Source organism: Galleria mellonella, unplaced genomic scaffold, assembly GCF_026898425.1.
Source record: "Galleria mellonella isolate WM207_F2 unplaced genomic scaffold, CSIRO_AGI_GalMel_v1 utg213, whole genome shotgun sequence".
Classification (NCBI taxonomy): Eukaryota; Metazoa; Arthropoda; class Insecta; order Lepidoptera; family Pyralidae; genus Galleria; species Galleria mellonella.
Window position 1 is genome coordinate 5,678,463 of NW_026442039.1, and position 23,308 is coordinate 5,701,770.

Sequence of the window (23,308 nt, forward strand, 5' to 3'; positions counted from 1 at the left end):
TAGCCAACCGGTTAAATTATAAACGTAATGTCAGTTTTCACTACCTTTTACCTTATAGCTAGTTTACGTTAAAGTTAATTTAACAATTAGCTGACAAAAAGTTGACCCCTTTTTGAAACTCAATGCTCTATCTATATAATCTAAGAGATACATATATATCACTGGAAATTGGAAAACTTAGAATTTAAAATTTGTACTTTTCTATAATATGTAACTACTTACAGGTGCAGGAATACATTAATAATAAAACAAGAAACATTTTATTTTAGTGTTTTCATTACAAAATACCAAAATAGTGTTTGACTGTTACATAACCAAACTGAAGAAACGAATGTTACAGAGGCAGCAGTTCATTGTAATGCTAAAAAGATTGTTCAATGTGTTAAATTAAATTAAAGCGGACGTTACTTATTATTCGATTGGTATACATCGTACGACAATCGTTAAATGTAAAAATATCATTTTTCGTAATAGATAAACTAAGTCTAGTCACCTTTCCGTTACAGTGAGACGTTCCACGCGAGTGCCTAAATCGCTTTGTTAAACAACACATGCGTCTACATACAGTTAAAATAAAGCATTCTATCGAATTGAACAACAATTGGTCCATTGTAACTTGACTAATATGTATGCAAGACAATAAATTTAGACACTCCTGTATGGTAACAGTAGAACAAAATACGAGCCTTCGGCTCACGGGTCGGCAGTATTCCGCCGCGGTAAATGTACGATAAATGACGTCAGATTCTTTGGTAGCCCGTAACAATATTTCAAACTGTTTCACGATGTCATTAAAGAGAGAATAAGCAATAATTATTGTAATATATGCTTACAATGAGTTAAATACATTCATGTAAATAAAACGAATTCGCACCTTGCCATCTTCTCTCATTCCACCTTCGTCTATTCAGTAGCATCCCATGAGGATTTGCCAGCAACTACATCCATAATATTGAATAGCCCGTGACATTTACCCTTCATCTAATAACCTCAGATCCTTCAAATATAGCGTGAAAAATCACATAATGAGCTAGCAGACTACGGCCAACTGCAGCATTGTAAGTAAAATATTCTCTTTTCTGTTGACTGTTTCCGTTTCCGCTCAGGATAGGGTTCGTCACATGTCGTGCTATAATAAAAAAAAACTGAAAATATTGGGATTTTTACTTAAATCTCACCGACCCGTGAGAGGACTCTAAACTTACATCTATGCGATATCGACAAACATACTCAAGCACAGCTTAGTAAAAAATCAGACTCAATTTTTTTTAGTCAATAACAAATCCATTGCTGCGACTCGGGGACGTCGCGAACGATAATACATATGCGAGACGAATCGAAACTTGAACCTAAAGTATGTCTACTTCTGTTAAATAAATTGTTTAATATATTTAATAACATAACAGTAGCCTATGGGATTTATTTACAAGAGGGCCGATACAGTAAGTCAGAGAGCTATGTAAACAAGATCTGACATCCCAGTTCGAGTCAGCGACTATCCTTTTGCGTGTGATCCCATACCGCTGTTGTTAGGTTCAACATAAAAGTAATTAAGATAACTAAACAGTGTATAGATTCTTTGTAGCTGAACTATGCTTAACCATAGTGTCTCTGTGTACTTGAAAACCAATTTTCCCATGAATACCAAGCTGCTCTTTTAATTTTCTACCAATTTCTAGATTAGCGTGCTGTTTTGATGTATCTGCTGTCCATACACCTGAAAACAAGAGTAATAAAAAATTATTCACAGCTAATTATAATTTTAAAATAGCTAAAAATGTCCTGGGTAATAATATAGGTTATGTTGCCAGCGTATACCGTTAGCGCAGGCGGGGTGACCATTTCATTATCACCCATTAAAAAAAATTAGTTATGTCTACCTATATAGATTTTTTATACAATACAATTTTTTTAAATCACCTGTCATATAGTTAATTTTAAACTTTCGCTACACACATTTAAATACACAATCAAAACTTGACGCGACAAAAAGTTTTTGCAGGTAAATAATACCTACATACTTGTTTCTCATCATCATCATCGTGGTGAAATCCACGTCACATCATTTTGACGTGGATTTCACCACGACGTGGTCACAACAACACTAGTATTGTCAATTTTTCGTCATGTTAAGTCCCGATAGTGGATATAAGCACTTGTCATGTGTCAAAAATATTTATAAATATATATATATATATATATATATATATATATATATATATATATATATATATATATATATATATATATATATATATTATTATTAAGGAAAACCCAACACCTAGAAAATTTCATAATAAAAAAAATAGTAAAGACAAAAAGCCAATTACAGGTTTTCACAAAAAAAAAAAACAAGATTTAACTAATCCATATCGCTAATACTTACAATCCACTAAACTTAGAGTAATAACATTATTGTAATACAAACATTATATGTAGGCAGTTATGAAAAATAAAAAATGTAAATCACATGTTCAAAGATGAATTATCAAAGAACCACTGACTCAGCACACGTCTTCCGTATTCTATTTTAGAATTAAATAACTATATCTAATCGAGACCTCCAGATATTTTATTAAAATTATCGCTTGCACACCATATATATAAAATTACAAATTTGAGTCGAGTACTGGGGGCTGAGCAATTACTAAAAAGACAAGTGGTCAGAAGGTTTTTACTCTACATCATTTATCCTGCAAACTAGGTAACATACATTTTATAAATGTTTATTTGTTACACTCACCAATCTTATCGATTTTTGCTCTGACGTTCACGACAGCCCCGCAAATCTCCTCTGGATGCTCGAAATTTTCACCAATTAGTAGAAGAACCTAGAAAAAAATTTAACAATCAATCACACTTTATTTTATTGCTATCAAATGATTTAGTGATGGGTCACTATATATAATACTATATTATTATATATAATACTATATAACTGGGGGGAAAGGGATTGTTAGTAATGGAGACTAAGAATCCTATTGCTAGCAATATACCTAACCAGGTCGACCTCCTTGCGGTTCTCCCTGGAAACTATCATGGTTAATTCCTTATGAATTCATCATGATGGGCTAACTGACCTATTTTCATTCTCATCTATCACCCTTCACTGGTGCTCCGCCAGCGTATCCCATTAGCGCAGGCGGGGTAACCATACCATTTTCACCCATAAAAAAAAACTACATAACTGAACTACTTGAATACTCAAATACAAGATTCGAGCACTGAAGGTACTCAAAGTAAGCGGGGTAATTTATTTTTCTGTTTTAACTTAATTAAACTTAAAGGACTGAACATATGTAAATGAAATTCAGATATGTTTCATTCAGGGGTAGATTATATCCTAACTTAACACATAAAACACTTTATATACCAACTAATTCAGGCAGTGTCGTGTGAAACAACTAATATGTAATATAGGTTTACATTTTTAATAACTATAAAATTAATAAAAATATAAATTAAAAACTAAAAATTTATTTTATCTTTATTGAATGTTTCTGAAACCAGTTAAAAAATATTCTAGTAGGATGTAGCACTCTAATACTCATATAAATACTTAAGTACTGATCTACAAACACAAATCAGTGTAAAATTACAGAAAATACTTGTTTACCAAAAAGATTGATTCGGTACACCACTAAACTGACGGCTTTTCAATCTTATTCAAAATCAACTCACCACATCTAACCAGAAACGGTCAAGATCCGAAGTGCGTTGCTTCTTCTCCAAACTGATGAGCCATCTACCGCCCATCTTATTTGCATCATCTTCCCACATAGGACGTATGCCTTGTTTAAACACTGCATAGTCATGACCTTGGCGTAACTCCGATGGTAACTTTATATGGTGGTATAATCTGCAAATAAAAAAGAGCATACTGTAATGATGTATAATAAGTGAGTCACTCTTTATTATAATAAATTTACATGGACTTTAGCCATGAACCATGTTTATAAATAAGCGTACTAACTAAGTTTGAAATCAAACAAAATAATTTTGCACAAATTCATCTAGTCCCATATAAAACCAAAGAATCTCATTTATACAAACCTACATCTACAAGCCCCATTGATAACAATATACCCTATCCTATCAACCTCTTATGATTTCCCCCTAGAAACTATTGTGATTAATTCATCATGATGGGCCAACTGACCTATTTTTATCCATGCCTAGGAGTTACTAGTGCCTAACCAATAGTGCAGACAGGGGGGAAAAGGATTATTAGTAATGAAGTCTAACTGGCCCATTGCTAGCAATACACCCTATCAAGTCGACCTCCATGCTGTTCCTCCTGGAAACCATCATAGTTAATTCTAGCAGAATTAGATAGAACACAATAAGCTAACTGATCTGCCTTTTTATTCTCACCTATCACCTCTCACAAGTGCCCCACCAGCATTTCCCAATAGCATAGGTGCGGTTACCATTCCATTATCACCCATTAAAAGAAAATAGTGCAAGATACCATTTCATTTTCACACATTAAAATATAAAGTTACCTGTATGGAACAAAATTGCTTGTTTGTTACATGTGTAAATCAATTTCATTATGAATGGGTGTATGGTGTGATACTACTTTAATTTTTTTGAATTAATACCTGGCAGTTCTTTTTTTAATAAATTTGTTTCTCGCTTTTTCTTGTGCCTACAATTAAAATTATTTTTGCAAATTTTTCACTAAATTATCTAGATTCTCTTATTTCCCTTAAAAATGTGTACTAAACTATCAATTATATAATCTTTTTAATATTTATATTACATATATGGTTGATAATATAGAAAAAAATACAAATAAAGCTATGCCATATAAAGCATTAATAATTTAAACAAATAGTCATAATTACAATTAACCTTGATGCTGTACAATCTAAAGGTTCTTATGACTCAATCATACTGAAATGGTATTTCAAGAAAATTTAAGATAATACAATGTAATTATAGATAGTTCAGCTGTTATGTGACCATAAATTTAATATAAAGCTTATGCATGTTTTTGTTATAATATTTAATATTGACAATTTAATTTTAACAAAACTTTTTTTTCCCCTTAAAGGACTGCTTACTGCAAGATTATTTATCAATAAAATACATCTAGTTCACAAAACTAATGAATTACAATTCTCTGTGAACTACATACAAATAACAAAAGTTAGTAGTATTTTGATCTTTACCTCCAAAAATCTTCCACCGTGTCAAACGAAGTCAGCTCAATCAAATTTTCTTCCCATGTTTTGTTCCTGTCATTGTCGTAAAACCATAGGCTCCAAGTATTTTGCAGCGGATGCTTGATGAGAAACTCGGGAGGAATCTCAGCAGCGGTATTCGTTTTGGTCTCGGTGGAAGTAGACCCCTTGAACACACAAGCCATTTTCTATGAATTCTAACCTAAAAACTTGGTTCAAACTTTGGAAGATAGTTTACAAATTAAATTTTATCGTCAAAAAAGTGTATTAATAGTCTAATTTTAATGTGAGACCGAGTAACAAAGCAAAAATACAAGCGAATATAAAAAAAATTGTAGTGAAAGTTCGTCCGGCCACATCAGCATAATTAGCAAAAAGTAGACACATTAAACTATAACACAATGAAAATACGGGTAGATCGTTTTATTTAGCAATCAATTTCTTTATTCCACCTACCTCCACTTCCTCAGTAGTATTTCCAGCCATGTCACAAAAATATCGTAGATCAAATTTTTTAATATTCTACGAAAAGGAAAAAAGACAGTTTTTTTTTTTTAATGGTTTACTGAATGATACCTGGGTTCTAAGTTCTAAGCGCGCTGGTATTATACAAACAAAAGGCAATGAGACCGATTCTGAGGTGTCATTTCTTTAAAATTATCTCTTAACCTACTATTTTAATTTAATAGTTTTACAAATTATTGTTTTAGGATCATCATAAATTAAAATTATAATAATTTTGACTTAAGTGTATTAAAAAATTAGTTCATATTAGTCTTAACAATAAAAATTTCGCTGTGATATTAAATTGAAATAGTAATTTTAACAATAAATTTACAAAAAACGGCACCTCACGGCGAATCGACCGTAAAGTATGTCTATTAACTATAAATCGTTTAAAGTAGGCATTATTTTTGGTGACGATGATCTACTGACTGATAAAATATCATTGTCACTAGAAATAATGAAAGAATATTCAGAATCTAAATACAAAATTTTGGAAATTTATCAATAATAATTTTTACATTATTAGATTATATATTCGATATAATTTATGTAGAAAGTATGCAAGCAGGTTGTATCTGAATTTGGTAGGGTTATATGGCTGTATATAACATTTTCTATACACTAGCCCGCACTAAGAACAAGGAATTACATAAAGGAATGATGAAAGAAAAACTGTAAATTATATGGTTGTCTCCTTTCTTCTTATGGAAATATAATTAGTAAAAAGAGGATGAAAGATACATCATCAGTTTTCATTTTTTCGATTCAAAGGAAGCAACCATATGATTTACAGTTTTTATTTTAACATTCCTTCTGTGTAATTCCTCGTTCTTAGCTGGGAATCGATATCGATTTGGAGAAAGGTATTTAACATTTGGGTAACAATCAAAATTAACATCTGGCAACCATGGACAGGTAACGCAACAACGACACTGACCACAGATCACTATCTGTACATAGAATAACATAGTTCACTATTACCTACTCCCCGACTGACAGTGACAGATATTCAAGATCAAGATTGCATTCATTGTCTTATCCTTTTTTTTCTCTTCTACCGGTCCCGTCCAAATTATCTTTGTAAATTTCCATAAAATCTCATAAAACTTATTATGTCGGTTCAAACGTTGCTTTTAGATTTTTCATTGGATCCCGCGCGCTTAGGCGATGAAAGCGGCCAGAAAACAGTTTTCGGTCAACTGGAAACGGTGCTCAAAGATTATATCCCGAATCTTATTTTAGCCGCTGAAGTTAATATAGAAGGCGGGTCCTTGAAACTGTTAACAGGAAAGAGGGGAACGACAGTTTCAGTGAGGTTATTTGATCGTGGCCTTATCACTGTAAATATTGAGTATTTTAAGGAAGACAACGAGGAACCAATAATAAGCTTCAAGGTATGTATTTTTGAATAAATCTACCAACATTTTATTAATTAATAAATTAGAAGTCAGTCGGCTATTAATTGTAAAACATTTTTTGTAGAAGACTACAAGTGTTTTCCAATAATTTCAAATCAGAATTATTTTAATATAAACACTAGAAACAAAAGTTGTATAATTTATGTTATAAGTATGTAGGGAACCTGATATTTACAGTTCAGTTGCACTACAAAATTGTAAAATCGAAGAATTTTTAAAGTCTCCTTTCTTGTGCATCACATTTCTCATATCTATGCTTACTGTGAAATTAATAGGCTTTGCACTTGTGAGTATTTTGTGATTATTTATTGAAGTTTTTCAACTCACAAAACTCAGTAATCCTATTAGGTAGGATGCCTTACATCATAAAAAAATATTCTCCAACATTTAATGTTTCTAACTGCAATAATTTAGGCTGTGCATTTATCAATGTAATCTTTCTATATTTTTATATAGAATAATTTTCACATAGATATACACAGATGTTGCAAGTATATCAATAAAAAAAAACCTATATGGTTTTACATGTGATATGATGGAAAACTTTATTCCAAAAACATTATATATTATATAATAATTATACATCAATTTAATAACCAACTGATATATTTAATTAAGAAAAAAAAAACATGGGTTTTGTTAAACGAACTCTACAAAAATAATGCTTGTATGTTTTAAAAACATATGATAGTATATTAACAATAAATTTCACCTGATCAAAATTGTATACTTGTATGATCTATGTATGGATATCTAAAACTGTATTATTACATTTTAAGAAAGTGAAGGTTGAGCGTAAAACTCTTATTTTCTAGTGCACTAAACTACTGAAAAATGCCATAACAATGTCATTGGGCTGCGAAAGAATAAAGCTGTTACCAACAATCAAACGTGGCTATAAATTTGATGTATACCTAACTAGCTCAGGTTAGACCTTGTAAAAGCTAATTCTGATTTATATACCTTAATGCTGTTGCATTAGAGGCCGTATTTTGATTGTGCAACTATTGTTGTGTATATTAAATATGTCCAAACTCACCAAACTAAATCTTACATCCATCACATATGGTTTATTATATCAGTGAGTGAATTCTGGTGCATAGGTGGCCTTTCATACATTCTTGCTGCCATGTAGTAGATAACTGGTGGCAAGTTCTGGTGGCATCTCCGAAATCTGAGTTGGTACTTTGCCTCTCTCTCTGTTACTGCCTATTTGGAAGGGAGTAATTGTTCAACTTGCCCACAGCTACCTTCTTCCTGCACTCTATTAGCCATCTATAGAGATATCCTCTCATACTTTATGACATAAGTGATCACATGCAATGCAATTTTAGAGGTATTTGACTACTTTATTAGCATAAAAAAAAACTATAAAAGGAAATAAGTATCAAACAAATCAAAGTCCATCATGACCATAACCAGAATTCAAACACTATTTTTTTCAATTTAATTCACAATTGTTTGCACTGTTATAAATTGAGCAAAATGTTTTTTTTTCTTCTATTAACATGCTATAACACACTTCTAGTACCTAATCTTATTATACTTAAATATTTTCAGCTAAGAGCTTTGGCTTTACTTTTTTCTAAAAACATTTACTTTATTATTTAAAAACATTCGTAGGTACCTTCTCATTTGTACAAGTAATTCTTGCGTAATTTACATTACATTTTTTTTTTAATAATTTATCATCTAATGGAGATTTTCTCAATCTCACAATACTTAATAAATTCCTTACTCTCACTCTTCATTTGTAAATTAATGTATTTTAGATGTATTAAATTAATACAATTTAAAATGCTAATCATCAAAGTATATAGCTTGACATAATGTAATTTTATTCATTATATAATATAATTACCTAACCTACGTACAGCTAAGAGGTATGTAGTTCTTTTGTACTTATATATTCTTAATTTATTATATTAATTTAAATTTGTAGACATAAATTAGATGCAATTTTTATTTCTTTTTAATTTTACTTTTTTTTTTTTGTTTCTAAGTTTATCAAGTTTAAGAAACAAACTGTAAGCCCACATGGGTATTTGAAACAAAAATATTATTCAACAAAACAAAGGACCATAATTATGTCAAACAGGTATTTAGTCTACAATACCCATAATACCTAGTATTTTTACAGATAATCCCATATATTGGTATTTATAATCATCTCTTGTCAGTTATTAGAAATTTTTATAAGCGTTACTTTTTCCAGCCTTTAATTAACAATATTATTATGGAATCTTTATAAAAAAAAATCCAATTCATAACAGCGACGCTCAACCTTACATTTTTATAAATAAATTACGTAAAAGTACGTATTATACTTGTACACTGCATGCTATTCTTATCCATTATGATTTATTTTTCTTTTCTCTTTTATTTATCACTATGTCAATAGTCAGCGAGAGTGTTGGAAAGTCAACTGAAAAAATACATCAGTGTGATGAACTCTCAAGCTTATGCGCCGCTAAAGAGATGCCTGTTCAGCAGGTACTATCCCACATCAGGTAAGCTTTAGTTCAGCTTTTTAAAGAATAATAATAATAAGTGGCCTTGAACCCCGGCTGTGCTTCTACTGGGGGTTAGTTTACCATCTCCTCTCCTTAAGAAAAGAGATGAGATTTTTTGTTAAAAAAAAAATCAAAAATTCAAATAAAATTATTATTTTTTAAATTTTACTAAAATTCTCATCTCCCCTCTTAAGGAGAGGAGATGGCAACTAACCCCCGGCAGAAGCACAGTTGGCCGGGGTTCAGGGCCCCAGGGAGAGAAACCGGCGTACAATGCGGGCAGAATCTCAAAATTATTATTATTATTATGATATTCATTAGCAATGATCCGTTTATTACTGAGACGTCACAGTCTGACTCATTATTATAGAAACAGCGTCTGGTTACACACACATATTCGTACATCGCAAGAATACTTTAACAACCCGCCGCCGCATACCTTCCGTAAATAAAAAAAAAATGGCGGTGAAATCTGTCAAAATATTCTGCGTGGTTTAAGTGTCAGGTTAATAAGCGGGGTAATTGACAAACGTGGGCAGCAACTTTATACTATTTAGAAGAAGATAACAGTATTTATTATTAATATATCAGCCGTTAACTGCCCACTGCTGGACATTGCCCTAATAGGGCAATGGGGTTTTGCCAATAATTGCCACGCTTTGAGCGGGTTGGCAACCATAGGCTTTAGTGATGTTTTAAGAGGGACGCTACTGTCCATCCCTCGACCATAAAACTTCCTTAGTCGACTCTTATAATACCCACGTGTCATACGAGGCGACTAAGGTAAGGAATGGAATTTGGTTGGAATTAAATGAATTTCCCCAACTATCAGTCATTATATAGAAATGCCTTAAAAATGAAAAGTATTTTTTTTTTTTTTATATATCCACTGAATTCCTTAGTCTATTGTTATAGTAACACGCTTTTTATACAACAGTTTTCAAGTTTGTATTATGGTAGTAATTCAAAATAGCCAAGTCATTGGTGAGAAACAATCATGAGGGTAGTTTTTTATTCGATAAAAACATCAGAGGTGTGCGCTGAAAGACTATGTAGTGACAAAAATCGAAAAAGGAATGTTGCGTTGGCCATCTGAAGAGGATGTATGAAAGAAGAATTACGAAAGAGATTTGTCGAGCGAGTATGAATGGAAATGTCGGTTGGGGCCGCCCTAGACGGACGTATGTCGACCAAATATGCGACATGCCAAATTAAAAGTACCCGTAACCGGCGAGCGTGTACGAAAAGATTGATGAATGTATATTAAATTAAATCTTTTAATGTGTCTAATATAAATTATGTTACACAATAAATATTTTACAATACAATTCCTCAAACTAGCTGTAAATTTCCCTGTTATAAAAAATTAATATGAAATAAAATTATTTCTGATCTATTCTTACAAAAGAACACTCCTGTCCTTTTGTAAGAATGGATCGGAAATTATCTCTCCCCAGAGAAGGGAATTTTTTTTTTAATAGATGATTAATGCAATGGTAACTCCGCCTGCACTAACGGTATATGCTGGCCGGGCAACAGTGAGGGGTGATAGGTGAATAATGAAAAAGGCTGGTCAGTCAGTCCATCGTGATTAATACACATGGAATGAGTTCCATGAATACACATGGAACTCAACACGATGGTTTCCAGGGGGAACCGCTTGGAGGCCGACCTGACATATTGACTGGGTATATTGCTAGCAATGGGACTGGTAGCCCGCATTACTAACGATCCCTTCCCCCCAGAAGGGAATATTAGTAATTAGTATTAACAACTTCATTGCTCGCAATATACACTGCCAGATAGATCTCGACGTCATTCCCCTAAAAAACATCATGGTTAATCTAATGAACTCATCACGATGGGCCAATTGATCTGCTTCCATTCTCACCCATCCCTGACTGGTATGTGTTTGGAGGACCAATATTAAAAAAATACATAAGGACAGAATAAGCATTCTAATATTACTTCATCGATGGTTACAGACGAAAGGCTACTGGAATACGACATAGACGACGTGTTGATCGACGAACAATCGCCCTTCCAGAGAGTGCAAATTGTGCATTCCAAATCGCTGGGCAACATGCTGGTGCTAGATGACTTACAGAGTAAGTTGACTAGTGAATTCATAGTCGAAATATACGGTAGAGTTTACAAACTGCCATACTTTTTGTTACTCATCCTTAAAATTCGCTCTAATTACGTTTTTTTTTTTTTTTTTGTAAAATAACATGCAGTAAGTAATCAACTACATTATTAATTAAGAGTCGGCACTGCAATCCTATTGACTAAACTGGAAAATGAATCTATGCAACCACTTATAAATAACACAATAAAATGAGTGAATGTTTATAATGTAACAATATTTACAATGTGCCTCAGTCTAAAACAACAAATTCAATTAACTGGTTACCTAGATCAAAAATATTTTGATTTTTTTTAAAGTGTGCATTTGTAAAATAAAATATTTATATTTTTTTAATATAACTTTCATGTTATATATAGAAAACACTCAAACCAATATCAACAGTCATACAAATACCTTTATGTGTATGAATATATCGTGAGACGAAGCAGTGTGTTGAACCACTACACCACCAAGGTCGTCAAATAATAGAACTGTGATAAACTAATAAAATTATGATAATTTTCATTGCTTATTGTTCCAGATATCTCGGAGGCTGACCTGATTTACACTGAAACGTTGATGCAGCGAGGTAAAGAGTCCTATGAAGGAAAAGAAATCGTCATTTTGGGTAAATTATTTTACAAATAATATCTATTTATTACAATGTTTATTTACTGGGAAGTGTGGCCTTTACCACCGCTTTGTTCTGCATGCTTCCATCCACGACTGCATGTGTACATTTTTATTAAAAGGGGAGACAGAGTTTATATTTTTATTGTTGAGAACACGTTAAATAAAAACCAAAGATAGTCAAGTGTTTATTTATGTAATTGAACAAATTTCCCTGGTGAAATTTTTGCCTTAATTCTTTAATGGATGGATTGAAATACGACGAAAAAAAAAATGTTATTTTTCTAATACTAATAAACAGATTCAGCCCTCAAATTAGAAAGTTATAAAAAATGTAAGAAACTCAAAATCTTTTTTCTCTTGATCATTTTTCAACCAATATTACTTTAGAAAAAATATTAATTACTACTGATAAAATACCCCCTTAAAAAGATGCCTATGACTTCCGTTTGACCTATACATAGACAGCACTGTACATAGTATGAATATTATTTATTTAAATGCACTTTATTATACCACTTAGAGAATAATTCAAATGTATATTACACTTATAGAAGTACAAAAGACGGTCTTAGCCTTAAAGCAATCTCTTCCAGACAACGTGGGTAGAGGAGAAGAGAAAAAAAACTGTAATTATTTGATGGAGGAAGTACCTTAACTGTCAAATTCTTTGTCTCCACTTTTTAACACGATAACATTGGGGATAACGATTTTTTAAAGGTGGCGGAGATGGTGCTCTCTTGTATGAATTGTTGAAGGAGAAACCGAAATTCGTTTGGATGCTGGAAATAGACGAGCTTGTGATGAATGCGTGTAACAAACACCTCAAGTCTATATGTGGGGACGTACTCGAGAGAAGAAAGGGTCCCAACTACGAAGTAATGTTGTTTGTTCTTTGATTGAATGCGCCGTGTGGTTTAGTTCTAGTGTGATAGTTCGTTCATTGCTTGCTGACGCTTTTTTTTTTTTTGTGCATAACATAAATTAAAATTATTTCTAGCATACATATAATATGAAAATCGAAATATAAATGCATAAAAAATAACTGATTAACAAAATTAAAGTCATGTGTATGTGTACTCCATTATAACACTGTTTAGAGCTAGGGTTGCCATCAGTCCCATATTGTCAATATAATGCCAGTCAATGTGGGTAACTGACTCTGCAGCTCATTTTAGTATTTTTCACAGAAGAGTTGGTAACAACTAGAAAAGCCCAGATAGATGGCAACCCTATTTAGAACTCGTTTTACCTAATGGCGTCCTCTATTTCCTTTGTTATGTTTATGAAACCAGTTTTTAAAAGTAACAATTGGTTTTCTTTGCCCTTTACATGAAATCGTCTCAATAATTTAATCTCGTACCATTCCTTGATAATAATGCACATATTTATAATGTGATATAGTTTATTAGCTCTCTGAGTAATTACACATGTCTGTGCAATATATTTATCATATCTGATGTTTCAACAAAGATAAAAATGTAGATAAAAGTATGTATATATACGGTAGACATTACTAGGCATTGTACTTAGTTGCTATCTATCTAATAATGTATATTATATAACCTGCAATGACAATTTTAAATTTGAGAAAATAATAATGACTGATATAGACCTGAAGAAAATGTACTTAATGGTTACACAGAACACAACGAAAAAAATATATACATATAATTTTATCACATAAGTTTCAAAAGAAACATGTAATTTTTTACAGTAGGTATTTTACACATTGGGGTTGGTTCTGAAGCATTATTTTTCTAAACTTATGTATCTACTTAACATTTTAATTTAATAATTTCATATATTACTGTTTTATGAATGACCATAAACTAAAATTATAAAAATTTTGTCTTTAATCTACTTGACTATTTGTTCATATTGGCCCTTACAATAAAGATTTCGCTGTAATATCAAACTGAAATTTTAATTTAAAAAAATAGGTTTAGTCGAATGGCGCCCCTGAATCGACCCCAGTATTTACCTAATACTCAACTGAATCTGAGTAATCATGTTAACACGTGGAAAAAGCCTTGAAACTAATATTACTTGAAAATAATCAATATATATAATAAAATCATAACTGTTCGCTGTCTGTACATGGCAGATATATAAGAAAAACTATTATATGCCACACTTAATAGTTTTTCGTAAATATATCTTCTATATGCGACGGTTACATTTGCCATCAGGTAGGCCGTCAGCTTGATTGCCATTCTAAGTTACAGGAAAAATTTTACTTAAGTGTATATTTATAATTCTTTTCGTAATGTCACAATTTCAGATAATCGTTGAGGATTGTATGCTGACTGTGAACAAATTTATAAAAGACAATAAAAAGGTTGATTACATATTCGGCGATTTAACGGACATCCCGATATCGGAGTCCGCTTGCGGTGAGCTCTGGGAGTTCATGATCACAATACTGCAGGCGGCTTTCAAGATTCTCAAGCCGAATGGAAAGTTTATGACACATGTGAGTACGGAGCAATGGGTAATATTATAATTTACCAACATTCAACAGATTTCAAAAGAGCCTTCTCTTTTGAAGTCGGTTTAGTGGTAAGTAGGTTCTCGATTCGATTTTTTTTTTATTTTTGCTACCTCATAACTCCGTCACTGATGAACCGATTTAAAAAATAATTAAACGTACAATACAGATTTGTTACATCTACTGTTACCAACTCGTCGCTAATATTATTTGTGAACCCATTAAAAATCTTGCGAAGTCATGATCATTGATTTTTTATTATTATTTCAGTCATTAACTGTCCACTGCTGAACATTTCCCTTAAGGGCCTTCCCTATTAGGTTTTGCCAATAGTTGCCACGCTTAACAGGCGGATTGGAAACCGCAGTTAGGCTTTTAGAGATGTTTTAAGGGGGACGCTGCTGCCCATCTTTCGACCTCCAATAGTCGACTCTTACGTCACCCACTGGAAAGGAAGGGGTGACCTATTCTGATCATTGATAATTATACTTCTTAATAGATCATTGATAACTATATTTCTTAATTTTAAATAATATTCCAATTTAATTTCTAGGGCAACGGAGCGACGTGTCCCGAATCTCTGGAGCTGTACGAACAAGAGTTGGCGAAACTGAAGCCGGCTGTCACTTTTACAAAAAGCAAAGCGTTCGTGCCGTCGTTCTTCGAGGACTGGGTGTTCTACCAGATATCATTCAAAGCCGCCGACAACGGAGATGCTTAACAACACACCAACACCAAAGATAATCACACAAATCGTTCCTTCAATATATTTACAATTTTTCTAAGTCATGTTAATGCCATGTACCTAGGTGATAGTTTGATTGATTCACAAAACAATGCCATTAATATAAGAGTTGATTACGCTGCGTTTAAGTTTTATATCCTATTTATAAGGTATCCAGGTACGTTTACAAGTTTTTTATGTTCCATATTTATAATTAAGATGCGGGTGCTAATTTGCCTGGATGTGATTGTGAAGGCAGTTAAAATGTCTGATTGTGACCACAGTGTTTTTATGAGGGCATTTCTACGTATTAAGATTTTGATAAGTAGCTATTGTAAGACATATAGTGACATTAGTCTTTTTTTCTCAGTATTTGATCTAGTTGAAAGTTTACTGTTACATTTTCTATTAGTTTGTGCTTGTTTCTTTAGTTGTTTTATAATTAAAAATATTTTAACAGAACCATAGTTGTTTTGTATCTACATTTATTGCCTAACAAGTTACAGAGAAGTTCTCCATTCGTATACCCAATCTTATATACATTACCTCTATTTTCATAAATAAAACGTATTTATGTGTGAAGCGAAACTAGTAAATCGAGTCTGAAAAAAATCCTTCACTTAGTATTACACTATTCCGGAATAATGTAACCAATATTTCCCACAAAGACGCTGATACGCAATCACAGAAAGCGGCTAGTATGAAATAAGAGACTTCTAAAATATATGATAAAAATATATTCATACTTGTATGAAAATATGTAAATATTATAGATTCTAAATTTTCAGATTTACTTGCATGTTGGCTCCATACCAATTTTTGTCTACATCGCAGCCAATTTTCTTTTTTGTACAACTAAACATTGTAATTTTGTATGTTTTTTAACTAGCCGTTCCCACGTAATGCGTGAAGTACTCGTTATTTCGTTTCCATGCAAAATTTGGAGTCTCCTCATTTACCTCCTTTAAATAAGTATATAAATAATACGTTATGTAAACATTCCCTCTTTAATTCATAAAAATCATAAAACTCATGAACCTATTTTAGCTATTGAACTGTTTTATCTCTACGCTAAATTCCAAATTTGAAAGAAAGTTACAAAATAATATAATACTTAAAATAGGTTTTAGTTTTATAATTATAACTTTATTACAGACTGCAATGGCTTAATTCGTTAGTAACATAATCTTAGCCTAATGTTAGTACACCTTAACAATAAAATAAATAACTAAAAGAAAATAAACAAATTTGGTCTCCGCTGGAGCATTCCATTTGAGATCCCACAACAGGGACCAATGTAAGGGCAGTACATTTTATGAATAAGAGATTAGTTATTTCAATATATAAAAAAATATGTTTTATATACTTGGACCCAATAATAATTATCTGCAGAGCGTTGACCAATCAGTATCTTTTCTATATGTGGATATTCATTTATAAATCGTTATTAATAAAAGAAAGGAACGGTATAGTGTCATCGTCACACTAATATCGCCGATAGATGACGTAACCTGTTATTCGTACCTACCTAGTACCTACATTACATGACGACATAGCGAGTCAAGGATGACGCAATGGTACCAAATTACTAGAATGCCTTGTTAGGCAATAATAGTTCGAATTTAAATCCCACATAAATTTTTTCACTAACATTTATTCATAATCTATTAAAAGGGGCAATTTTAATTAATTTTAAAAATAATAATCAAATTTGTATGTACTATTATACGAGTATGTACCTAAGCGTTGAAAATAAATTTATTTTTTTAATGAATGAATACAACAAAAATTGATTTAATCAAATATATTTTAATAAGCCTTTAAAAATAAGCAGGAATAGGAATGCAATGTATGTGTGAAATGCGTATACAAACTTCGGAAGTAAATTTATTGATAACATTTATTTATAATAATTGTGATACCAAATTAAGTTTCCATACTATATAATTGATCCTAAAATAAAATAATTATACAAACCAACTTTTAAATTCATAAGATTAATTTCTAGCACCTATCTAATACAGTGGCTGTAATTTGAATGAAACTTATATTGTGAAGCAGATTTCCATAGGCATATTAAAAGAGGACGAGGTGTCGAGGCCATGCTCTCCTCAAAATCATCTGGTACCACCCAGAAACTTTGCAAACATGCAGAGATTACATATGTACCTTTTATAGGAGGACAGCCCCTACCCCTGGAAATTAGTCTTAAATATGCCAATATATTTTTTTTTTGTTAAATGAAACTTTTTGTCAAAAGGGTTATTACACTATCATTAAGATAGTATCATATCATATATATGATCATTATGTATATCACAAATACAAAAACTATATTACACATCATCACTGATATTGAAAGTGCATAAATTAATTAGCAAAACATAGATCTAATTACGATCTTATATTTATGATAATGTAATAATCCTCAAATTGAAAATAAATACAGAAGTTTTAATTCAAAACTACCTGTAATTTTTCCATTTAATATTACGGACAGATATTTCAGGATTGAATGTGATATTACTGTATAAAAACTATCTATATTATACTCGTAAACGTAAACTTACTCAATAAATTTAATACAAATATAGATACAACTCTGTACTGGATGATACGGCAAACTAGAGCTAAATGTCAAAAAAATCACATAGGCGAGTTTCTAATATTATCATTACAAAATAGCGCCATCTAGTATCAAAGTATGCAAATCTTGTCTATGAATCCGATACAATATATCTTTTTTTATTTTGTAAATGGGTAAATATATATAACAAAAATAAAAACTTTCGAGACTCTATGGTACTGCTCATGTCTATAGGTGACGGTTACCACTCTCTATCAGGTGTGCCGTCAGCTTGTTTGCTTTTCTAAGTTGCGTAAAAAAAAATCTCTTTCACACCATACCGAATTTTGTGACTTTGTACGTAAAGCATTTTTATAGCATAACTATTTCTTTCAATACATACTGTATAGCAGTAAATGACAAAGAAACTAACAATTATTTATAAATTGGAGATAATTTTGCGTATTCCAACAAAATAAATTCACTGATCCAAGATCAGCTTTATCTACTGATAATTATATAAATTCAACAGACCCTCATTGAGTTAATTATAAAAACTACTATTATTAGTAGTAAACTACTATTAGTAGTAGTATTAGTATTACTTCAGTAGAAAATATTATAAAAACTATACATAATGACCAATAACTTTAGTTTACCATAAAATCCAATAGTGATTACTGTACAAATGAGACAATTATATATTATTCCGCTTGTCTTAATCTTGCAAGTCTTTGCGTCAACTCGTCTTGTTCCTGTGACACGACAGTGGCGGTGCCGATTGAGGTGCTCGGGACGCCTGAGGGTAGTTCCATATTCAGCTCCAGACTGGGAATAAAAAAATATAATGTAGTATATAATGAGCCCCTTTAAATGAAGTAATAACTTCAATTGCAGAGGGATCAGGACTATTTCTTATTGCAGTCCATAAGGGAGATTTATGTTCAGTAGCGAATAATAATTTATTTCTTGTGCCATATCTTTACAAGATAGAGTCTATGTCAATAAAGTATAAAAAACAACATTTGTTTAAACTTTAACATGTAGTAAACATTCCTACCCTTGTACTCCATCTGAGAACATGTAAACATATCAGTACTTCTATTTGAAATATTTAATAGAACAAGTGCTCTAATGAAAGGTGCATGTGACGCCGAAGAAACAGCTGTTGACATAATCCTGAAATGTGAAGCTGTAACCCCTCAACGTTTAGAAATTCTTAGAACAGTGAGGCTTGTGAAGATCACAGGAAGCTTCTGTGCTTCTGAGGGGATTTGGGCTGGCTGTACTAGCCATGAGAAGCTAATCGCAGAAAAGATAGTTCAATTTACATTACATTACATGAAAGGTGCATGTCGGAGCGAATTTGTTTTAGACCTAGGCACTGCAAATAATAATTAACAATAGAAATAATTATGTGAATAAATGTAAGTACATAAGTTTGAAACTTAAATGAACTTATATACATTTAAGCAGTAGGTAATAACTAGTATTTGTTAAGATCTATGCAGATAAGAAACATTTATTCACATAGAAGCAAATTTCCTATTATATGTTGTATATTTGGAGAGACACTACTCAGTATGATATGGCAATAAGACATTGGAAGTACATCACAGACTAGGGTTTTCAGAGCACTTTTTCTTCACTTTATTTTAACCTACACAAGAAACTAAAAGAAATGCTTCATTTTCTATAGAATGTATAAACAATGCCTTATAGATCAGACAAATGGCCTGGCTGGAGAAATACAGCACAACAATCTACAAAACTGAGATGATGGCTTGTATTAAACCTTGACACTGGATGCTGAAGAGCTTTACAAAATCATTCTGAGAGAGCTGTCAGTGGACTGCTTCTCAAAACACAAATTTTCACATAAGATACTATCTGATTATGGCTGTTATGGAAGAGCCGATTACAGATAACATAAGAGAGAGAAAACAAGTCTCTATAGAAAAAATCCAAGCAAGAGACCATTACGATATTAAAATAATTAAATTATATACATACCCAGCCTCATCAGCTACTTGCTGCAATAATTGGTCTACATCACCCTGGGGCACTGTGGTTGTGGTTGTTTGTGACATTGCATTCTCCATGTAAGATGACTGAACATCCAAATCTTCAAACTGGCTCTCAAATTTGTCCATCAGGTTGGATATCTTCTCCAAGTTCATTGATTTCATTGCTGCATCCATAGCTTTCACTACACCTGCCATGGAGTTTGTAACCTGAAATTGGAGTTAAAAACTTTACAATTGTTTTCAAGATATTGTACCTATATTATTTGTTTTATTTAATAAATTTGGTAAATTTTTAATCAAGTTGAAGAGGGTAGTTCTCAATATGTTGTGGATTCTTATATGTTACAATCACATAACATACAAAAACATCTAGATAAATTGGCTAAAACAATATTCACAAATTTTAAACAAATTTCAATAATTTTTTTAACTTTGTCTATGTAATATGGATAAATACAAGCCTCTATCCTTCATCCATCCCACCTTATAACAAATTTCATATGATTGGCCGAGCCATTAGGCACCAAGAGGTAACAAACATTTATATATATAAGTAAGGATAAGGATTCTGCAATAAAACATTACCTTCCTAGTTGTGAGTGCAGTCTGAACTCTGCTAGATACCGCATCTACCCTTGCTGACATTCTCAAATAATTCAACGCTTGGTTTTTCTGTCTGATTGCATTTTCTGCATGTATTCTAGCGCCCTCCATGTTACCCTTCTGTATTGCTTTCTTTGCTTTCTCTTTTTCCAGCTTTTCTTCTTTTTCACACTTCTTTGAATTTCTCTCTAACTCTTTCACAGCAAATTTTAAATTAAACAGATGTTCTGATGATAGATTGAGTTAAGTATTTTCATGAAACACTGTTAAGAGGTATCATTATTTAGAAAGAAAGCATTAATTATTAGAAATTAATATCTAAGACAATTTCTCTTTTTAAAATTAGAATACTTCTTTTATAGCAATCAGTATAATAAAAATATTTAGATTTTGTTAATATATTACTCTTGGAATAAAAGGACCATGTATTATACATAAATATTATAATATTGTCTTGCTAACATCTTCATTAATATTATAAAGAAGAAAAGTTTAAATTTTGTTTATTTGTTTTTTTTTAACAGATAAAATTAAAAAATACTCAACCAAAAATATAGAATTTAAAAATTCATTCATCAATAGAAAGTTATATTATTAGCAAATACTGATCTATTTACTAAGGAGTAATAAAGTTAAATAGTACTCCATTTTTTACACTTAGTCTGTCATTCTGGACCTTCAGATGTGGAGCCATGGAATAGTCACTTGCTGAATTGCTAACAACTTTAATTATAATTTAAATAATTATATATTGCTAACTTTCATTCAAAATAAAATCACTATAACACTTTCAAATTCCTCACACACACATCATTCACATTCATTATGAAAACTATTAGACTATCATAATGTAGTTCAACTAAAACTTTTACTGTGTATAAGCAAATAAATATAGGATACTTTCTACAATCATATACAGTGGGTATACAATTTAAGAATGTATTCAATTTGATTAAATAACATTAATTTTGCAAATAAGCTCGTTACTTATTTATAACCAGCATATAACAGAAAGAGAATAAGCTAAAATTCAATGACATCGAAAAAAATTCTCCAAGGAAAGAATAAACAAAAATATTGTTCTGGTAAACAAATTAACAGACGAGATCGATTTTGTAGTGTCAAATATTCTTGACCTATTTTAAATAAATGACTTATAAAAATATTAAGTATTCATAAAATGCAAGTTCTTTGTACAAACCTTGACTTAATAGGAAATAGTAAACACTAAAATTTTTTACAGTGTACTGTTAATAAATATTATTAAAACATTAATATCCCTAAATTCAGATAAAAAGTTATTTGTTGGTATAGTTTATATTTAGTAAAACCTACAATTAATTTCGCAAGTTCATTAATAAAGGATACTTTCCATTGCGGATGAAGACATTTCGTTCCCCAGTTTGACGGCTTTTTATTAACTTTTAGCACACAAAAAAATAATAGGTACAATGACCTATTAATATAAAAATCTGAAATGAAATAGATTAAATGGAAATATATCTTAAAATGCTTAATTATACGTAGATATCCAAGTTAAGATGACTCAGAGGAAAGAAATAAATCATAATAACATACAAATATACAATGACACTTGACAGTTCTTGACAGTCCCAAAGTATCAATCAATGTCATGTTTGACGTCAAATTCTATGTACAGGTACTATGCTTAATCTATACTATTCAATTTTGAGGCCAAATTATATAATAACCCATGACTATAATGACCCTACAATTCAAACCTTATTCTTTTCATCTATTGACGTCGCTTATTCCCGTACAATGGAAAACATGAAATATCGGTATATCTACGAGTACGAGTTCTACCGTGGCATCAGTGCTGCAGAAACAGCTCGAAGAATTAATGACGTGTAAGGCGTTGATGTCGCAAAAGAAAGTACGGTACGTTTTTGGTTTCAACGTTTTCGTCCTGGAAATTTCGACCTTCAGAACCAATCCCGTGAACGGCCGGAAACCAAAGTGGAAAATGAAGAATTAAAGGCTATTATGGAAACGGATCCATCACAAAGCACTTCAAAGATAGCTGCAGGCTTCGGAGTAAGTGACAAAACTTACAAACACGATACAGTAATGAAGAGATTTTAAATCGATTCATTACTTGTGATGAAAAGTGGATACTGTACGATAATTGGAAGCGCTCGTCACAATGATTGAATACTGGAGACCCAGCCAAATCCTGCTCTAAACGAAAATTGACTTAGAGAAAGATACTTGTGAGCGTTTGGTAGACTAGCGCCGATGTCATTCACTACAGCTTTCTAAAATCTGGCCAAATGATTACGATAGATATTTATTGTCATCAACTGCAAACCATGAAGAAGGAATACCTGCTAAAAAACCGAGATTGGTTAATCACGACCTTTACCCAAGACCACACACTGCGTAACAAACAACCACTAAGTTACATCCACCGTACTCCCCGGACCTTGCTCCAACAGATTACAATTTTTTCCGAAATTTGGATAACATCTTACAAGGAAAAAATTCAACT

The 23,308-nt window shown here is 31.7% G+C and overlaps 3 protein-coding genes across 3 annotated transcripts; 1 reads left to right on the forward strand and 2 right to left on the reverse strand.

Annotated features, from left to right (window-relative positions):
* Positions 1–241: 241 nt before the first annotated feature.
* LOC113522186 (eukaryotic translation initiation factor 4E1-like) lies at positions 242–5,803 on the reverse strand. Its single transcript, XM_052894436.1, has 5 exons — positions 5,646–5,803; positions 5,178–5,356; positions 3,682–3,859; positions 2,744–2,831; positions 242–1,717 (listed from the first exon to the last, which is right to left on the reverse strand). The coding sequence occupies exons 1-5, from the start codon at positions 5,673–5,675 to the stop codon at positions 1,560–1,562; spliced, it is 633 nt and encodes a 210-aa protein (XP_052750396.1). The 5' UTR covers positions 5,676–5,803; the 3' UTR covers positions 242–1,559.
* An 888-nt stretch (positions 5,804–6,691) lies between these two features.
* Positions 6,692–18,391, forward strand: LOC113511480 (spermine synthase). The gene is made up of 7 exons (XM_031913504.2): positions 6,692–7,090; positions 9,516–9,624; positions 11,613–11,735; positions 12,297–12,383; positions 13,106–13,263; positions 14,670–14,861; positions 15,430–18,391. The coding sequence occupies exons 1-7, from the start codon at positions 6,809–6,811 to the stop codon at positions 15,595–15,597; spliced, it is 1,119 nt and encodes a 372-aa protein (XP_031769364.1). The 5' UTR covers positions 6,692–6,808; the 3' UTR covers positions 15,598–18,391.
* LOC113511481 (charged multivesicular body protein 1b) lies at positions 17,483–22,368 on the reverse strand. The gene is made up of 4 exons (XM_026895106.3): positions 22,165–22,368; positions 20,779–21,023; positions 20,180–20,400; positions 17,483–18,994 (listed from the first exon to the last, which is right to left on the reverse strand). Exons 1-4 carry the CDS (start codon positions 22,184–22,186, stop codon positions 18,871–18,873), a joined length of 612 nt encoding a protein of 203 aa, XP_026750907.1. The 5' UTR covers positions 22,187–22,368; the 3' UTR covers positions 17,483–18,870.
* Positions 22,369–23,308: the final 940 nt, after the last annotated feature.

What these genes read in the sequence shown, in the direction of transcription:
- LOC113511480 (XM_031913504.2), top strand. Translation starts at nt 6,809, where the DNA reads ATGTCGGTTCAAACGTTGCTTTTAGATTTTTCATTGGATCCCGCGCGC. An exon ending in AAAAGAAATCGTCATTTTGG is followed by an intron (nt 12,384 to 13,105) that starts GTAAATTATTTT and finishes GATTTTTTAAAG; the next exon opens with GTGGCGGAGATGGTGCTCTC. An exon ending in ATGGAAAGTTTATGACACAT is followed by an intron (nt 14,862 to 15,429) that starts GTGAGTACGGAG and finishes TTTAATTTCTAG; the next exon opens with GGCAACGGAGCGACGTGTCC.
- LOC113511481 (XM_026895106.3), bottom strand. Translation starts at nt 22,186, where the DNA reads ATGTCTTCATCCGCAATGGAAA. An exon ending in GTCTTCATCCGCAATGGAAA is followed by an intron (nt 21,024 to 22,164) that starts GTATCCTTTATT and finishes ATCTATCATCAG; the next exon opens with AACATCTGTTTAATTTAAAA. An exon ending in CTGCACTCACAACTAGGAAG is followed by an intron (nt 20,401 to 20,778) that starts GTAATGTTTTAT and finishes CTCCAATTTCAG; the next exon opens with GTTACAAACTCCATGGCAGG.
- LOC113522186 (XM_052894436.1), bottom strand. Translation starts at nt 5,675, where the DNA reads ATGGCTGGAAATACTACTGAGGAAGTGGAG. An exon ending in ATACTACTGAGGAAGTGGAG is followed by an intron (nt 5,357 to 5,645) that starts GTAGGTGGAATA and finishes TGTGTGTTCAAG; the next exon opens with GGGTCTACTTCCACCGAGAC. An exon ending in ACGGTGGAAGATTTTTGGAG is followed by an intron (nt 3,860 to 5,177) that starts GTAAAGATCAAA and finishes TTTTATTTGCAG; the next exon opens with ATTATACCACCATATAAAGT.